We start from the raw sequence: 20,243 nt of genomic DNA, 5'->3' as shown, positions 1-20,243 counted from the left end.
CATGTTGAGGACCATGCTGGAATAAACCAGCAAAACATTGTAAACCCATAGTTTCTGTTTGGTAATAATCAATATTAACAATATTCAATTAAATTGTAAAATGTAGTTTACTTTGAGGTGAAGTTCTTTTCTTTTCTTTTCTTTTCAAGTACTCTTTTGATATGCTGTATGGACGTAATTCAATAAGTGATGCTCAGTTTCGGAGTAGAACTAATCCAATTTATCATCAACTCAACCTGTCTTTGTTCTTTTAGTCCAGCTTTCGCCAGATGTCTTAGACTACAAGGCCCATCATCAGCCCCAGCCAATACAGGTGATGGGCATGATAGTCCAAAACATCTAGAGGGCACTAGGTTGGCAAAGGCCTCTCTAGCCTAATAAATTGTGTTGGTTTAGCCGTTATGGCAAACACCCACACTTTTTATCAAGCCATTTTAATACATAATATTACTGACAGTCTCCGCTTCCCCACAGAAATATGCCAGCAATTTTTTTTTAAAAAAACTTATTTACATTCCCACCTCACCAGGCCTTCAACTAGTTCATTAAGAACATCAGAGCTAAAGAATTTTCATATCCTAAACATGCTTAGATGTTGCTTAAGAAGTAGCAAGAAAGAGAAATAAAGTGACAGTTAATAACACACCTGCCTACAGTTCAGAGATCTACGCCCTCCCATCAGATGTCAAACAGATAAACAACTATTTGACTTTTAGAAGGTATCTGAAGTTCAGGGAAGTTTTTAATGGTTGCTGTTTTCCTGTGTTTTAATATTTTGTTGGTAGCTGCGAGTGGTTGGGGCAGCCCAGTCAGTTGGGTGGCATATTATTATTATTATTACATATAGTTTACCTTTTTAGAATTCTAATTCTAATTATTGCCTATACCTTCAGGGGCTCTTGCAAGCTGAGAGTATTGTTGCGTTAAGGCTGGGGTGGTGAACCCCAGGCCTTAAGCCAAACGAAGCCCTCCATTTCTGTCTATCTGACCCTTGAACTCTATCCAGGCCACACCTCTTCTTCCTCAGGTTACACCCCTCAGCAGCACTGCTTTGTATCCTCCTTGAGAGCTTTTGCGTTGCTGGAATGTGTCATTGAACTCCAATAATGCCTCTTGCTTGCATTCATGGAGGATAGAGAGGGGTGTGCAAAGGTAAAATTTGCATTAGTTTGCTCTGCCCAGTTTTGCCTCTCGCCTCTCTGGTACTGGCATCTGACCTTCCAAAAGGTTGTCCTGAAGGGAATATGACCTTCAGGCTTCCAAAAGATCCCTCACTCCTGTACTTAAGGCACAGGAAATCCTGTTTAATTGTGTTTCAACTAGATCTTGGGCATTGATGATGTAAGTTAACAGCAGCCTTATGAGAAAAAGGTGTTAACATTTGTCCCAGTGAATCTAGAAATCACCTTGAAGTGTGTAAGATTGACAGCTCTGGCCAATTTAGATTGATTGATGTTTATCCACACAACAAGGAAAGAAAGAATGACATTGAAGCAAGCTGTTCTCCTGACAACTTTTTTATCCCTCTAAAATGGAAGTGGCTTATGCTACAGTAGAATGAGCTAGATCAGGGTTCTGGAATGTTTTACACTGAAAAATAGGCAGAGGAGGTCAAAGCTTCCTTTAATCCATCTTTACATTTCATGATAGATTCCCTTAGGTATGGGAACTCTTTACAGAGAAAAGGACCTTCAATCTTTGCTTATGAACTAGCTTTAGGAATGTGAATAAAATAAGGTTAGCCTATAGTTTAATTAGTTCTGAATCTTATAATGGCAGTGAAAAGGCCTTCTGTTTTCCTTAGTTTTCAATATACCGAAGGCTGACTTTTCCGACATGACAATGACTGCTTAATAGCCCCAAAGGAGCAATCCTACTCTAAGATAACTGCTTTTAGCTGCTTCCCCTCAATGAGACCCATGAGACAAAGCACAGATTTGTGCAGGATGTGAATGATCTAAGTGAACTTTGATGCACTAACTATTATTGCAAACATGTTTTATGAACCCTGGCTATCTGCTTTTATTACATAATGAATCAATACCAGAAGTGTGAAAAAGCAATACCGTGTTAGCACAAATAGAGCAATTCTAACTATAATTTTGCCTTTAAATATGTAACACTTACATGTTTAATTGTTAGCCACATGTTCTAAGATACGACGTTTTAAGAATTCAACATTTTAAGATGGATTTTTATGTACTACGTACTACTGTTTACTTCCTTTGATCTATCAACTATGACAATCACAGGCACACATAACTAGCCTAAAACCCTCTAAGGAAGAATATGTGAAGCACTTTCACAACAGGCTGTGTAAAGCCGTGTCTGATCCATAGGCAGCACCATGGGAAAGTGCTTTCCCTGATCCTCAATAACCAGTCCTCTATGACTTTCCTTAAACTGCAGGGGAAGTAAAGCTCCTAGTTTAAACCAGTGGTTGGGAATGTGTGGCCCTCCAGAATGTGTGTTGCTGGAATCCAACTCCCATCAGTCCCATTAGGGATGACAGGAGTTTAGCAATATAGGAAGGGCTACATGGCCTCTATCTTGTCAAAGTATCCTAAAAGGACAAGGGAGGTTTGGGGTTGTGTGCCATGAGGTGTGTGTCCGCAGACTCTAATTCCCTGCTAGTGCACATATTGGAGACAGGTGTACCAATCCATCTGGGGATTAGGAGAAGTGCTTCCTGCCTAATCTCAAACTTTAGAAGTCAGATGTCTCGTGCTATGTAGGGGGTGGGATTCCCCGTTTTTTATACCTTCCAGGACCCCAACTTATACATTCCCAGGGATGGTATCCAAATAAGTCATTTTCAGAGCAGACCCTCTGAAACGAATGGAGTTGAAGTAATTTAAATCCAATAATGAGTTGTCCATCAGACATAGCGCTATCGTATGAATCCAATGAAGATCTTCTAGTAACTGAAATCCAGCCACTTTCCCCTGCGAAAGCAAGGACAGCTTTTGCTTTGTTTTCCACAAAGCACCTGACTTTGTCTTTCTTCAAGGGGTCCTTTTGTAAAGTTATTATAAGCCTTTTGATGTTTTAACTGATGGACAAGAGGAAGCCAATTCAAATACAGCAATACTTTCATTGAACAGTAAAGCATATACATTCTCCACATTCTTCAAATTCCTCATCCAATGCCTAGCCAGTCTTCAGCACTGCATTAATATTTGACCTTATTAGCCTCTCTCTGTATATTCTAGAATAACAACAAGAACATTTCAGTATGACTGTCAGCACAGGATTACTAACCCAAATGCAGTATAAGCAGTAGAACACTCCAAATGTCATAATATGCTACCGGAGGAGGGGGTTCTGTTCATTCTCCTCACAATAAAATAATGCAGCTTACTGGTCCATAAAGTTCTGATTCTGCTCCTTGTATATTAACACATTCTCTGGAAAAATTTGTCATATTTTCAGGGTGCAAAGGGAGCTCTGCCTTTTTTTTAAAAAAATGACAAATTTCATTAATTTTTAAAGTATCAGTAGAATAAATAATTAATTACATATCACAAAGTGTAGACATAAAATTACGTCTCCCATCCCTGGCCAGTCCTAACTCAATGTCCCACCAACATCAACAACAATAGAGGAATGTGAAGTGTAGTGGGGAGGGAAAGGGCTTAGCAAAAAGAAATGTGAGGCTAAATCAGAACCACAGTTCAATGCTGCGTTCGTCTCTTGTTCAAATAGCTCAAAAAATGTCTTCCAGATTTCCCCTGCTTTCATATCTATAATATATATTTGCTCACTTATTGCTTGATCCAGTATGTCTTCTGTCCAACATTCTAGTGTTGAGCCTCCTTAGATTTCCATTGTTCCTGTGACCTGATCAATTTAGCATTTGCTCTGGTAGTAATGCGTATGCTGTGTATCACCCTTGTTCTCTTAGAATGCCAATGGCACCCAACTGAGAGGTGCTGAAACTGAGTTCCGACAAGTTCTGGCTGAAACAAAGCCCCGGCTTTATTTTCTTTCTCACACAGCCAAGGAAACCCTATTACAAAACACTTTATATTTCTTGCCTTATTGCAGAGGACTTGTTTGAATGCTGTTCTGATATAAGACACATACTTTACAATAGACCAACTTTGACGTGCCCTCTCCTTTTTTGATCTTATACTGAGCATGTAGTAAAGCTGGTTCCCCTCAGCTATTTAGAATTATATATGACACCAGCAGATTTTGAATGCAAGTCACTGTGGGAAGCAGCAGCTAACCAGCCACTTTTCACTCTGCAACTCTTTCCTCCAGCCACTTTTTTCCAATATGATATCTGCTACTGGCTAGGGGTGGCTGTGTTAGGGAAGCAACCTTGAAGGAGAGGTTTGTTAAGTATAATTGGTTTAATTGACACTGAAATTGGAATGTCTATCTATTGGTGAAAAGATTTAGCATAGGGAGATTCCACTGAAGCAAGAAGAGCACTCTGAGCTCTTGGTGAGTTGATAATAAACTGATTGTTGCTTTCTGCTAGCTAACACGTGAGTGAGTAACCTTAGATCAGGTGATTAAGGTATTGAGTTGCAAATCTGCCATCTTGGAAAGGTGGTGGCTGCTTCTTTGTTCTCTCCCAGGCTGCATGGAACGAAGATTTAAATGAAGCTCTCCAGGAAAACAGATCTAGGCAAAATGGATGTTGAAAGAGAGAGACCTTTACTTATAGGTCTCTTTGGATTATTTCACATTTTGTAAGATGCTGAGCCTATGACTTTGAATGGCATATGTCTTATGGAACTGTTTGGATGTATCAGAAGAAGAAGAAGAAGAGGAGTTTGGATTTGATATCCCGCCTTTCACTCCCTTTAAGGAGTCTCAAAGCGGCTAACAATCTCCTTTCCCTTCCTCCCCCACAACAAACACTCTGTGAGGTGAGTGGGGCTGAGAGACTTCAAGGAAGTGTGACTGGCCCAAGGTCACCCAGCAGCTGCATGTGGAGGAACGGAGACGCGAACCCGGTTCCCCAGATTACGTGACTACCGCTCTTAACCACTACACCACACTGGCTCTCATTGGATGTTTTAATTCTGTTATGAAGAAAGTTCTGCAAGTAAAGTTTGAATAATATTTTTATGATTTGGGACAAAGTTGCCTTCCAAAAGGAGTCAGTTCTTTTGCTTCAGACTGCACAATATTAATATCTGCAACAGGGCTGTGGTGAAACAGATAATGGGAAACAGAGTTCAGTACCCCTCTTCTGCCCTCCCTCATTATTTTTTTACTGTGGTTTGACAGCAATCTACATTTGAAGATAAAGATCTTGCATCATGTATATTTCCACCCCCAGAAGGCTAATGCTTCCAAGTCTTCCAAGTTTGAATATTATACTCCCTTCAGCTGCGCCCTGTTGTTCTTCTTGCTGCATTTCTCCTCACCTCTCTTGAGAGCTGTTACACTGTTAATGAGTCATCTTCGCAATTTCAGCACTATTTGTTTCCTAGAGGTGAAGCAAAATGTCTCTTCTGAAAGCACATCATTCATTTTAGTCTTTATGTAGCACCTTCATGCCAGTGCAATTCACCTACTCAATCAGGCAACAGCGTATTGCTTCCTATGAGGACATTTTTGGGCTGCCATATCCTACCGCCGCTCTTAACAGGATGAAAGCCACCACAAGCTGACTGATGGCATGGTGACTCATCCTGTGAATGCTCCAATAGGTTCCATCAACCGATGCCTAGCTACTGTATGAAAGCCCTCTCAAGATGTGAGTGGAAACAGGAGATGAAAGATTATGGTCTCAATAAAGACTAATATTCACAAGGCCAGTCACAGCATTAAGAAAATTCAGCTTGAGTGGCTTCAACAAATCCCCATTTTGCCAAAATGGTTGTATCAATGAGTCTTTTACTTGCTCTATGTTCCTTTACCCGTGGCTTCCTAGAGTACTGAATGCAGTGGAAATTGACAATAAGCTTGATTACTATTCCGAAACTCCACAATCTCGTTTAATTTTTGTAAAAAATAATAATCACTGAGTCGTATCCAACTTCAGTTCTACTCAGAGTATATCTATTCAATTAAATTGACTAACTTATGTACACAATGTGGTTGGATACAACCCACTGTGTGCAAAGCATTAATATGACAATGGTGGCAATTGTTTGTCACAATAAATCTTGTTTTGGAAACAAAGCTGGCCTCCCTGTCCTCAGTTTGGATGCTTTTACTTCCATTTACTTGGGAGTAAGGCCTACTGAACTTGATGGGACTTGCTCCAGAGTGAGCCTGCATAGGATTGCACTGTTAGACTTCCATCACATTTGCACATTCTTACTATGTGCTTTCTCCACTGTACACAATCCTCTTGTTTTTTATGCCTATTCTGGACAATGAATGTCATTTTTGTTTTGTTCTGCTACATAAATGCTGCATAGTCCTAGATTAAATTTGATTTTAGTCTCATAGGGTTAGGCTGCCAGTGTTGTAATGTGGCCTTTTATATCTCCCAAGGAATTATTGAGATCTGTAACTGTTCAGCATGTGAGTGTGGGTGAATGTGTGCAGGTGTAGGTTGACTGAGGTACAGAATACCTGCTAACCTGGGGCTCTGGGGGGAGTGGCATTTGCTGCTCAGCATGGCCATGGTTGGTCCAGGGGTGCCACCATTTTCCTGCATGGCTGGAGGAGGAGATGGTCCCTTGATGCCACCCACCTCCGACCACACCTGTTAAATCATCAAGACAGGAGTGAATTTATGAAGCTGGATTTAAAAAAAAGAAGAAAAGCAAGCAGCTCTATGTCATTATTTACCTAATGCATGTAGGGAAACTCAGACCATTGATCAATCCTAGACTATTTATCGTTAGCTGAAACCACAGCTTGGTATGATGTCTTAAATGAGCTATATTTACATACAGGTCCAGAAAGAAACAAGTTCTGCAGACAACTGAACATTGGCAAAAGTTAAAAACAAGACTGGCTGTTTAGATTATAACTGGATTTAAAAGGTAATTTTTAGTATAAGTGTGTGTGTGTGTGTGTGTGTGTGTGTGTGTAGTCTTAGGCAATTAAGATGTATAATTGATGCAATTGTATACTGAGCTTTTTCTTGATGTTTTCTATATTTACTGGAAATCTGTTATATTTAATTTTCAAAAAAGATTATTGAAAACCAGAAAGGGAGTTGTAAGAACCAGGATGGGTGGGTCTTGTTAATAAGTTAATGCATAACTGTTTCTTGTTTGTATCTGAAGCCTTTGCAAGGTACTGGATGAGCAACAACAGGTCATAGCTAGTCAAGGAGGATATTTATTTCATGCATTGGTGGGGCTATATGTGGAAAGGGTGAACATGCAGCAGACATTAAACAGCCCTGTTGCTCCAGATCCAGTTTTAGTTAGGAGTTATGAACTAGCTTGATTTTTTCCTGTCTTGTAAAACAGCTTCCTGTTTGCCCTAAACAAACTCTGGCAAAGCTCTGAGAAATCCATGACATCTTTTTGCTTGGGGGGTGGGATTTGATAATGACATTGAATTAGGAATGTGCTAAATTTCTTATCCTTGATACCGAGGCTTGACAGCTACTACTAACGATTCTTCCTAGAGAATGGAATATATCCACCCCACAGCATTTGGAAGTTGTGAATAAGCTAAGAAGATCAGACGTGAAGTTCATTGTATGACCAATCTGAACATCTCACACAAGGTTATCAATGATAAAACTTTATTTTTTGTTAAATTTATATTTCACCCTTTCTCCCAAAGGAGCCTAGGGCAGCAAACAACAAGTGATAAAGCTATAAGAATGCCTTAAAAACAATTCTAGTAGAGATGCAAACTGGGAAAGAGCTCAGCTGAAAAGGGTTGTTTAAGAAGGAAGGTCTTTAAGAGGCACTGAAAAGACAGCATTTATTGGCACTTGTCTAATATTTAAGAGAAGTGAATTCCAAAGGGTAGGTGGCTGTCAGGGAGTCTTGATAACAAATGAGCGTAGTTAATTAAATAGAAGATTTATTGCAAAAACAGAGTTCACTGGAGTGGTGATCACAGGCTATAAATCAAATATGTCCCTTCTGAGGAGGGTGTTTCCAGCAAGACCAGGAACAGCCGAACCTCCTCTTGTGACATATTCTGTCCCATACACCTAGACCTTGGACTAAGTGGACTAAGGGGGTCAGCTCCCACCCCTTCCTCATTCTCTGAAACAGTACTTCCGTGGTCCTTCCCCTCTCTGAGCTGCTTTCATTTCTAGCCCCTGCATTTTGTTCTTCATTAGCACGCTGGCAAGCTGCTGGCTGACTCTCCGCAATTTTATCAGTTGACATTCCTAAGGGCAGGGGAGTTGGCTCTCGGCTATAATCATCCTGTCTTGAGAGATTAACCCTCTCTCTTCCTAGCTACTTCCTTCACTGGGAGCTGGCTGCAAACTTTCCCTGAGGGCTGGCTCATTCATGACAGCGGCACAACAGAAAAGGCCTGATTCCTATGCTGAGCGGAGAAGAACTCCTGATATGATGGTATCTGCAGGGGGCTCTCATCTGCAGGGCATAGAGATCAATTGGGTATATAAGAGGTGAGCTGTTCAATGAGATTGTACATTCCCGAAAGAAAGAGGAAACAGATCAAACAGGTTAGGGTCCTGGGCCCCACTGACAAAAATTTGGAAGGCCTTGTCTCAGCTATTAGCTGGGGTCATCCAAGACCTTATGTAGTCCAGCAAGGCCTATAGAGCAGTTGCCACCACCTCACTGAGGAGCTGGCTGTGGCATCCTTGTCCAGTTCTGCAGGTGTCAGTCTGGAGGGGAAAGAGGAGGTGCCAAAGGTCCTTCCTGAGTAGAGATGCTTCTATTTTCCTTAGGGTAGCATAAAGGGTCAGGTTCTGGGGTTATTGCACTTACTAATCTCCATCTAGATCATTTTTTGTTCTTTGTTTGTACCATATGAATAGACAATTTAAATGAAAGTGTAAAATTGCGTCTTCAAGGGCGTCAGGGAAGACCAAATGTTTCCCATTCAAAAATAACTCTATTGCAGAGGAATTTGGAGTTTAGCTTGAATAGTTTTTCAAGGTGATCATGACATATCATGTCCCGATGCAGTTTTTGAAAGCATGATAACTCTAATATCAACATTTAAATTAATGTTTCAGACAGTTTGATAACACCTGTGCCAATAACAATGAACCATAATCAGGAACATCCCCTAACCTTCACCCTTGCCATCCTGTGTGTTTATGTATCTCCAGCTGAAGATTACACTTCCTGCATCTGATGAAGTAGACTTTAGTCCATGAAAGCTTGGGTCATAATAAAATTTGTTAGTACTTAAGGTGCCACAAGACTGTTCATTTTGCTGCAACAGAATGATTAATATCTCTCCCCTCTGGAAATTCTACATTGTTATAGATGAAAATTTTCCTTTTACTGTTTAAATAAACTTTCTTACACTTTGTTTTTAATTCTAAAGCCAAGAGACCTGATGGAATTTATAAAGGTTCCTCGTTGTCTGCTTTGGTGTTATTAAACAATCCAACTTGTTGCCATGGAGACAGAAGAACTAGAAGAGGTGGAAAGACACAGTAGGAAATCAGTCCATGGTCATTGGAAGGATAGTTCTTCGCAGGCAGTATCATGCGTGGACTTGATCTGCGATGATGAGTCAGAGGCTTCTGACCATGTGACTGAGAAGGAATCACAGACGCACTACATTCCGATTCGAAGAAATTCCAGGTACTACCGCTCCTTCAGACTTCGGAACAGAGGGAAAGCGAGGAGCAGCAGAGAGGTTCAAACTGAAAGTGTTGAAGGTAAGTAGTCTAAGTAGTTACTCTCCCTTCTTTCCCCATTGAGACTGAGAGTTATGAGTAAAAGTATAAAGCAAGGGTTGGGGGAGAGGGTTTACAGGAAGAACAGCGAGAGACTTCTTAAGACTCTAGAATCTGGGTCCCTGCCTTCGTACACCGGCTGCACCTACTGGATATCAAGTTGCTGCAAGTCTAAAACTGTAAAAACAAGAGAGGAAGCCAAACGGGATGAGATCTGATGCCATTTCACTTACAATGAAGCTCTGTTTGGTTGGCAAGACCCACAACTAAAGAAGGAACGAACAGCAAGAACAAGCAAAACATTTCATACAAATGATAGTGTCTACTGGAGCAAGAGACATATTAACAGCACAATGCTAGACAAGTTTACACACAAGTCCATGAAGTGCAATGGAACTTACTCTTTAATAAGTGTGTTTAGACTGCAACCTTGAGAACCAAACACAACAAGATTATTGTTAACCACACAGCAAAGTAATTAATAATACTTAGCATGTCTATAGCACATTTTAACCATTCAAAATTCTTCCTCTACGTTATCATGATGATTGTTGTGCTTCTGCCAATAAACTTTTCCTTGACGCCAGGTAAAGACAACTTTTGTTGGCAAAGAAATGGGTTTCTCCCCAAAGAGATAGCTGTTTTTTTGTTTCTCCTTCTGGAAATGAGCTTAGATAACAAATTGCCCCATCCTAATGCCCTCTCACAGAAGACTGGGCCCATTCTTTCTTGCAATATAACACACAAGGTAAATCTCTTCCCTTTCTCCAAGCAGATAATCACAAGACTAAAAACTTCTACTTAATATGCTGCTCCAGTCATCGTAGTATGGTATATGGACAAAATGAGCTCTTTTGTATGCTAGGGCAGACATTTCTCCACCCAGTGAATGCAGTATGCAGCAAGGCTAACAAAACAGATTTTCTCATTGGGTCACCTGAGCTCAAGAGAGCCTCTGCACCAAACTTGGTGCAGATGAGAATGTGACCTACACACAGCACAGATTCATAACAACTGTAAAGAAAGACATCATTGCCTGTTTCAGTCCCAGCAGAATCTATTTGAAAACAAGCTGATCTGCTACAAGTTACAACTTAAATCTGTGTAGTCTGACCAGTTGCGGTCTTACCCACTCTCTGCTGTTCTGTTGCTGAAGCAGCAGCTGCTCACCTAAAGAACTAGAAGAGGAATTCATGACGTCTTCAGAACGTAACAGGACTTTATGAAGAGCCAGGGAACCTCTCTTTCACCTAAGCTAACATTTATTCAGACAACTAGCAGAGAATTATCTTCAGCCTTCATACCTCAATGGGTACTGTGTGTCTCTGTAAAGCCTAAATCTTGGGCAAACGGAGAACCTCGTCTTGCAGCACTAGCTAAAGTACACGGACAGCAACGATGGGTGAGCTCTTTTATCTTACATTTGAGATCTCTGATGTATTGTTTGTTTACAGAACTGTGCCAAGCTGATCCTACTCTGTTTATGTAGAACTGGGTCTGGGCATTTGCCCCTTGCACATGGGCTCTGTGTTCACCTGCCCCTCTCTTATTTGGGGGTTCTGGTGAGAGAAAGCAGTCTGGAGCCAATTGTGGTTATGGGTTTGTCCTCCTATCCCACCCACCCAAATGAACCAGCTTGGTGTGAAAAGGCTGAAAGGGCTGAAGTAGCAGCATGATTAATCAGCTGCTTCCTGGATATAATGTGCCCCAGTATCAAGGTCAAATGTCTCATACATCAAATAGCAGACTGGCTCAGGATTTACACTTTGCAGGTAGAAGAGGGTAGAGAAGGGCAGACAGGAAAAAGCTCCACAATCCATTGGTAGAATGAAATTTGACACAGAAAAAAAGGCAGAATGGTAACTAGAAATTGTATGTAAGCTGAATATGGTTATGTATCAAACAAATAGCCAGGGAAAACTTATCACTAATTTCATCACAAAACAATATTTACTTGGTCCCCATTAATCTCATGTAAAAATGCTCATACAAAAATGTTCAGTGCAGCAACCATAATAGCAATCAATGCACTGTCTGGGAGAAATGCTACATTTTCCAAATAAAAAATACTGCATTTGCGAAATGTGATATTCTTGCTACGTGAGTGCATCCATCAGACACGAAAGTGTGCAACAAAGGAGGGAAAATGCATATTAACATCAAAGTACATTATGCTGGTAAAGTGGTAAAGTGCATCATTTTCATTCCCATCCTCCCAAATTTTAACAAACAGCCATGAATCAGATGAGATCACGTCTGGTTTCTTGTGGGAACTTTTTCTGGCTCATTTTGATGAAAATATGTAGGACTTTTATCATTCTGTTCCTGGAACAAATAGCTAATTTAAAGCCAATGCCTGAGAACATATCTCTGAGGCTTCTTTCTCAATAATGAAACTAAGTTCTAGGAAAGCTTCCAGGAAACTAAGGGCTGGGATTTCTGCAAGGTAACAGCCACAAGCTTACCTATATATGTATCAAGTAGTCATGTGTTTGTAAAAACAACAACAACACTGTGAAGAAATGAATCAGCCACAAAACAAAACTCTCAACCTCTCTTTTTTCTTAACTGCAAATATTTTATAGAACTGACAGAAAATTTATTTCTTTATTTCAAAGCCTCACTAAAAAATGGTAATACCAGAAATGAGCTTCTGAACAAAGAAGAATTGTTGCGCATATTTCACAAGGGCCTGTCTCTACATGTAAAACGAGATATGACAGCCGCAGAAGAACAATGGTTGCAAAGGTAAGGAAGAAAGCAATTTCCCTTGAGATACAGAAGGCAAAAAAAAAAAAAAAAAAAAGGATAAAATGGGTTTTAAATGCGTATCAAATGGATTGGTCAAATTGCGTGCAGCACTTTCACATTTATTACTTTATTCCGCAGGTTTATTTTTCCATTACTCTATAAATATGTACAGGCATCAGTTGCTTGTTTTCTTTTTTATGCAGCCCTTGTTGGATAATGATGGCTATAGGCTGCTTTAGAGCTCTTTCTCCCCAGTTAAAAGAGGTAGCACAGGAGCCAGAGGCCTTCCTGGTACAGCTATGGAAAGCTCTGTGAAAAGTATGGGACAAAAATTGGATTCTGGGCATGAGGGAAGACTCCACAAGGAAGGGTGTTTGAAAAAGGGTGAGGGGCTGCCAGCTCTGCAGGCAAGGGTTGACATAACTGAGCTAAGCGCCACAGGAGTGCCGCAGAAAGAATGTAGGTGGTCAAGGGAGCCGTGGACTCAAAACAGTTGGAAAACCTCTGGTTTAGGAAGTGGCAGTTCCTTCTTAATGGACTATCCTCTCCTCCCCAACCTCTGTAGACCACATACATTGCAGAACAAAGTGTTGGCCACAGACAAGCCTATCATCTATTTACAATCAGAGAATGTTAGCTTTATAGCTCGATGAAAATGTTGACCCAGTGTGTGGCAGCTGTGGAAAAGGCAGATCCCTTGCTAAGGATCATTAGGAAAGGAACTGAAAATAATACTGCTGATACCATAATGCCATTATATAAATCTATGCTGAGACTGGAATACAGTGGTACCTCTGGATGCGAACGGGATCCGTTCCGGAGCCCCATTCGCATCCTGAGTAGAACGTAACATGCGACTGCGTGTCTATGTGTGCACGGGTTGCGTTTTGCCGCTTCCACGCATGCCTGTGATGTCATTTTGAGCGTCTGCGCATGCGCGAGTGGCGAAACCTGGAAGTAACGCGTCCTGTTACTTCTGGGTTGCTGCAGAGCGTAACCTGAAAACGCTCAACCTGAAGCATATTTAACCCAAGGTTTGACAGTAATGGAATCCTCAAAAAGGATGAGTTTTCCTCGCGTCCTTTGAATAAAACCATTTGCCCACCTCATTTCTAATTCCTTTCATGGAAAAGGTCTAGAAAAAGGCAACCAAAATGATCAATTCCTCTGTGAGGAAAGGTTGCTTTGGGAATGGGAGAAGTTCCATGTGCCTGGTCACTTGGTGGGTGTTCTATGAGTGCAAGCAACACTCTGCATGTTCCCTTCCACACCACTTCTTGACTGTTATGGGTCATGGAGTACAATCACCTATCACCTTGTATTAAGATTTGTAAGCTGCTTCATGGCTAAAAGCCACCAAAGTCGCATACAATTAGATAAAACAATGATGTCCCAGTTATCTGTTTAGTAAGGGGAAGAGAAGGGGACTCTCAATACTGCTGCAACAGAAGGTGGTGGTATCAAGGCTACTGTATTCTTGAATAGTTGTTTGAGAAAGAATTACTAAAGATTACAAATATTGCAAAATTGTTACACCGTTACAGTGCAGAAAGCAAGCCATTAACTTACTGGCACACTAGGTGAAACTATTAAGCCTAAAGTTAAAATACAGCAAAAAAATAAACAAACATAAACAAATTCTGCCCACAGCTAAAAGATAAATACACGATATATATCATGCTCTGAAGGTCAGCACATTTAGGCTTTATTGAATTCACCAGGGGCATTAATCCTAAAATAAAGCATTTGTAGATAAAAATACCATACAGTATTTCCTTTTCCATTTCAGATGTCAAAATATGAGTGTCTGTGACCACATGAACATGTTCTGTCTTTAAGCTGCTTCATCTTAAAGATATCTGATCCCTATCACATATAAAGTTTTGCTTTGATTTCAAGATCAAGGCCGGATTGGGATTCTGCTGTCTTAAACCCAATGGTCAAATGATGATCAAAACTCCACTTCCCATGCCCCTCCCACCTGCCTCACCTCTGTTCCCTCCATCATTGTCTTTTAAAATTGCGTTGCAAATAAATGTAATCTTAACTACCGTATTTTTTGCTCTATAAGACTTACTTTTTCCCTCCTAAAAAGTAAGGGGAAATGTGTGTGAGTCTTATGGAGCGAATGCAGGCTGCGCAGCTATCACAGACGCCAGAACAGCAAGAGGGATTGCTGCTTTCACTGCGCAGCTACCCCTCTTGCTGTTCTGGCTTCTGAGATTCAGAATTTTTTCCCCTTGTTTTCCTCCTCCAAAAACTAGGTGCGTCTTGTGGTCTGGTGCGTCTTATAGAGCGCAAAATACGGTATACTCTGGCACTGCACACACAACTTGTTTTAAATAATTGGTAGTTCTGTATTAGTCCTTGTAAGGAAGCCCTGTAACATGCTCCCTAAAAATCTTCTGTTCCTGATTCATTGACTAGTTACAGGAATAAACAGTCCAAAGTTCATACATACTTGGCAAGTCCAAAGAACTTTGGCTGCATGTCACATTTACTGCAAATCCAGCCCAGTAACCGCCTGTCCCTGCCTTGAATTAAAGACAAAAAAAAAAAACCCCTCAGTGCCTTCAAAAGAAAAAGCTGATTCCTCTTGTGGTGTTTTTTTTAATAATGTATTTGCCCACAAAAAAGTAAGGACAAGAAAAATGCTATTAGCCATATAAAATTCCTGCATGTTATTTAGAGAAATGGCAATGCCACAAGTATGCAGGAATCCTCCTTCCCAATAAAGTTATGCTATATATCCCTAGCTAAATGTTTCTTTCCACATAATTCCCCAGATGTTTTGCAAAAGCAGGAGTCTCCAAATTTGACCTGAACTTGAAGGCAAAATTCAGTGCCAATATAGGGTTATGAGTTGACCTACTCCCCACTAAGGAAGTTCATTAGACTAAGGAGTAAAGTACACTATCTTGGCAAATCTGTTTCTAACATTTCCTTTCTTGCAGAGGGAGGGGGCACAAGGATGCTTTCCTCCAGCAGGGTTAACTTCAGGTTTCAGAAACAAGACAGCTAGGAGGAATGATTAAAAATGGCCTAGGGGCAACTGAAAGGAGACTTGGCAGGCAGGGAACTGCCTCCCACAAGCTGATTCTCCTCTGCAGTTTCCATAATCCAGTCCCTCCCTATATTAGCAGGAAAGGGGGGAAAGGGGCTAGGAATGTGCTGTAGCATCCTTCAAAATCCCTTAGATGATTCACTTGATTTGGACTGTCCAAATTCACCTCCAAATTCTGCTTTCGGCTGACTTTAGTAACGATCCTTGCTACATGATGTAGAGGGAAATGTTCTCATTTAAAAAACAAACAAAAAACCCACCACAAATATTTTAGCATAATCTGAGGTGTATATTTCCTCTTGGTTTGAATAAAAATTCCTTAGAGGAAGTTTTTAACACCTTGTAGGGTCTTTTCCCACCCCTTCTAAAAATTTTTTGCTATTATATCATGACAGATATAAATGAGCTAACCTCAGCTGCTAAGAGAGCTACAGCAAATTACATTTAGCAAATGTAAATAGGATTTTAAAATGTAAATAAGCTGTCAGTTTCACTTTTGCATTGGAAAGAAAAATCCCACATACCTGAAATACACAGGAACTGATGTCAGAAGTAACCGAATTGTGAAGGAGCTTAAGGATTTACATGCAATCACTTGGGGGGGGGGGATAAATGAAGATTTTAAAATATGTATTAAGAAAATTATTAGGAGACTTTGAGCTTCTCTGCTGAATTATTTATATAGGTCATATTTAAGCAATTGTATAGGACAGAACCCAAGCAAGAGCATCATAGCTAGTCCAGTTTTCCCACCTCTGCCTTACTCTTGAGAGCTATATTCATTCCCTAAATCTATTATGGATGGGTAGAATATCACATTAATGTCACTGACAAGTTATTTCATATATCATGTAATTGTGGGATAAGATCATGCAAAAAGAGATGCCTTTAGCTTTGCATAAAAGGGTAGGGTAGATCTGGAGTCAAAGATAATAATTCTTCTAGAAGCACTAGTTATACCAATTTAATTACTTTTTTGAGGTGACTTCTATCTAACCTGCAATATTTATGTATAATAGAATTTAACAGAAAAAATGCATTACAAAACCGTAAAAAGGTCAACCAATTTAGTAGTACATAAACCAATTTAGCAGCACATTGTTAAAGAACTAGCCAGATGCACTGAATTGTTATAAATGTAAAAACTAGGCATCAGTGAATTGAATTTTCCATTAAAGTGTACTCAAGTGCAGAGATTAAAGTTAACTGATCACTTTGCTCAAAAAATGTGTTACTGGATGATAACACTGGAAGAAATAACGTCACAATTCATTATTATCCATTTGTGGTACAAAGGAGTAATAAGGCATTTTAGAAGTAATTTGTTCAAATGCAATGATGGGATAGAATCTTTAAAGAGATCAAGTATCCAAGGTCTAAATAATTTTAAATTAGGTATTGGAAACGATCCTGCTATATTTTGCTGTATTGTTTTTCAACAGATACCTGGGTAGTTTCAAATCCAATCTTCTACTAGGCACATTTTTATTTCTTCCTCTTTACTGTTTCTTCCCTTTTAGCTGGCTGTCCATTAGCACACAACTTCTATTACTACTTTTGCTTAATCAAAGTCTTCCTGCTTTCTTTTACCTCAGAAAGGAAGTGGTATACTGTACACACTCTTTCCCCATTACCCTATGCAGTACTCCTCAAAACCCAAATTCAGGTAATAGACACTAAATCCAGGTTATGCATTGCAGTCAGGTTGATTCCTGGTCCATCGAATTGGTTCTTCGGTTTATTCATTTATTTAGTAAAGGATTCCTTTCTACATAACCTTTGCACGGCTTCACTCATGCCTATAATCTGAGGTTGGTTCTAATATCAGGATCGACCCCCCCCCCCAACCCTCTCTTCCATCATATATGTGACTTAGCATTATCTCTGCAGGAATGCTGGCAATATTATGAGGGAGTCTTCATATCTTGTGACTAGATCATTAGACCAAAATACTGTTTTTCAGTCTTTTCTAGTAATCAGTGCTTTGATTTGACTGCCAAATTTGAAGTTTCTATATTTTGTGGAAACACAAAGAATTTGGGTACCTTCATCAGTGTAAGTGAAGCCCAAGCATCTGTATGGAGATCTACATTGAATTAACATACAAAGCAAGAAGCACAGTAGCCATATTCAATGAGTGTACAATTCAATATGTGCTACAAAATAAGTAATTACTTCCCAGTCACAGAACCTTTAATTACTAATACAGAGATTCATACAACCTTTTCCTTTGAGCCACCTTTTTCAAATATTAAAGATAGTGGAAATCTGGCTCTGATCTCCTGCTGAGGGATTGAGGTTTACCACCACAATTTGTCTCAACCTGTCCAAAATTTACGTAGGAACAGCTTGCTGGATCAGGCCAGTGACCCATCTAGTCCAGCATCCTGTTCTCACAGTGGCCCACCAGATGCCTGTGAGAAACCTGCAAGAAGGATTCCAGCACAAGAGCAGCACTCTCCCCTCCTGTAGCTTCCAGCAACTGATACTCGGAAACTTTACTGTCTCCAACTGTGGAGGCAGAGCATGGCCATCTTAGCAATACAAGACAAATATGGTACCTTTATTGGCATTGCAAGTTAAGACATTTCAAGTCCATGGGATAAATTAAAAGGGACAGTAGTGAGGCTGTCGAGGGTCACAAGGCACTCAATTGATCTGCTTCACTCTGTCTATTCCCTTGAGGGATGATTCATTAAGAACCCTTTCGGGTAAGATGGAGACAGGGCCATCTTTAGCAGATGCGGTGCCGGGGTGCAAATATCTGCCCAATGCCCCCAAATTACCATGGATAGTCGATCAATTACCATGGATCCTGCCGATCGAGAAGCATAGGTACCCCCCACAAAAAATTATAATTCGTAAATTAATTGGATTACATGAAATGTATTGTTATAATTTGGACTAATTGGTTTGGTGTGTTTAATTTGGTAATATGAAACTTAATAAAAATTATTAAAAATAAATAAATTACCATGGATAGTGTTGGAGTGGTCACAGCTGCACACTGCCAGCCATCCGGGGGGGGGCGCAACTCTCCCCCATGCCACTGCGGGAGAGCGATCCTCGCAGAGGCTTGGGAGTGAAGTTGCGCCCCTCCCAAGCCTCCGCGGGGATCGCTCTCCTCCCAAGGAGGCTTGGGAGGGAAGCTGCACGCCCGCCAGCCTTATGGTTGGCGGGACGCAGCTGGTGGGCATGCAGGGAAAGGGGAGTCGCCGGCAAAGCTGCACAGCTCCCCCACTTGTTGGGGCGCCCCTGAGAGGCCTTGGCGCAACTAAGCCCTATGGGAAAGACGGCTCTGGATGGAGATTAAAAAGGAAGCCACTAAGGCAGTAACGTCCTTGTCCCTGTCCGCTAGGAGGAACCTCATTTGGCTCTCTCTCAGAGCCGTGGGTCGCAAGCCCAGCATCTTGCTCAGCATCTGTTTGCGGAGTTTGCTGCCACCTTAGCTAGAGTTCATCCATAGCGCTCTCCTCCATGAATTTGTCTTATTCTTTTTTAAAGCCATCTAAGTTAGTGGCCATCACTGCCTCCTGTGGGAGCAAGTGAAGAAAATCTACTTTGAATCCCTGGCCTCTTCATATTCTGTCCCTCATACAGGGTGAGTCCTTTAAAAGAGGCCCCGTGGATACAGAGTACACATGTTCCTTGGGGCCTCAAGACTCACCCTGTACTAGGCTATAGCTACCCACAAACTTGGGCATGCACATATGCCCCTCTATACATAATGCTTCAAGAAATGTACAATGTACCCACATGCTCATGTTTTCTGTTTTTCCTCAAATGCCCCTCCCACTTTCCAATGTCCTAGGCCTAGGATGAAGAATTTAAAGTTTCCTATCAGCAAGAATATTACTAGGGCTGCCTCACTGAAATTTCTTCAACTTAACCATCCAATATTTACTTCCATCCACTAGAATTAGCTGACTGGAACATAAAACTTATCCAAATGCCCAACCCACCCTGCCCTGCCCCTTTTATGAGCTGCCAAACCCCTCAAGCAGCAAAATCATTTTAACCTTACCACCACCCCTTGTTTCTCAATTGCACATACAATATGGGTCAAACTGTGTGCTCAGGCAATACCAGTATACAGCTAAATTGTTCATGTAACTTGACCCAAGTGGATACCAATTTAAGTGAAATAATTTTATCCAAACTGTTCTAATACAGAGTGTGTGTGTGTCTAAAATATTAAAATATAATTGAAAAATAATTGACTTTTATTTAAACCCAGGAATACAGATATAGGTTATGTAACACCATTGCCTATATTTCATAATTCTTATTTCCTACTGTTTGCATAATTTCCAAAGAGGAAGATGAGAACTAGCCTTTATACAAAATGTGCCCCATTTCTGAGTTTTTCTTTCAGTTCCCAAGCTTGGCATAAATAGCTAGAGGAAGATGTGTTTGCTCCAATTTGGCACATGAAATAGAAATTCAAATGCTGATGTTTGAAAAATATCCCTGAATCAGAACATATAACATTGAAATCCAAATCAAGAAGGGTTTTTGTAGCATGTATTATTTTCCTATGTTTGTGTGGAATTTCTGCAGAGCTAGGAACTCAGAGGTAATGAGGGAAGAGACTGCTGAGATTTTCTAAAATCCCCAGAATTGACATGCCTTTCTGTAGTTTAGATCTGG

The 20,243-nt window shown here is 40.5% G+C and overlaps 1 protein-coding gene across 6 annotated transcripts in view; it reads left to right on the top strand.

Moving 5' to 3' along the window:
• Positions 1 to 20,243, top strand: part of NGEF (neuronal guanine nucleotide exchange factor) — a 59,500-nt gene that overhangs the window by 7,642 nt on the left and 31,615 nt on the right. For 3 of the 6 annotated variants that reach the window (XR_014511985.1, XM_083443235.1, XM_083443238.1), the window contains exons 2-4: positions 6,873 to 6,962; positions 9,421 to 9,760; positions 12,397 to 12,526. Coding sequence is in view for 4 of the 6 variants with exons in the window: in XM_083443235.1 (XP_083299361.1) it covers positions 9,496 to 9,760; positions 12,397 to 12,526 (395 nt within the window). In the remaining 2 variants the exon portion in view is untranslated. Of the gene's footprint in view, positions 1 to 6,872; positions 6,963 to 7,558; positions 7,661 to 9,420; positions 9,761 to 12,396; positions 12,527 to 20,243 lie in introns of all 6 variants that reach the window. The other 3 variants (XR_014511986.1, XM_083443236.1, XM_083443237.1) reach the window with 2 other exon arrangements.

Source organism: Podarcis tiliguerta, assembly GCF_965153285.1.
Source record: "Podarcis tiliguerta genome assembly, chromosome: 5".
Taxonomy (NCBI): Eukaryota; Metazoa; Chordata; class Lepidosauria; order Squamata; family Lacertidae; genus Podarcis; species Podarcis tiliguerta.
This window is presented reverse-complemented; position numbering and strand designations above follow the sequence as displayed.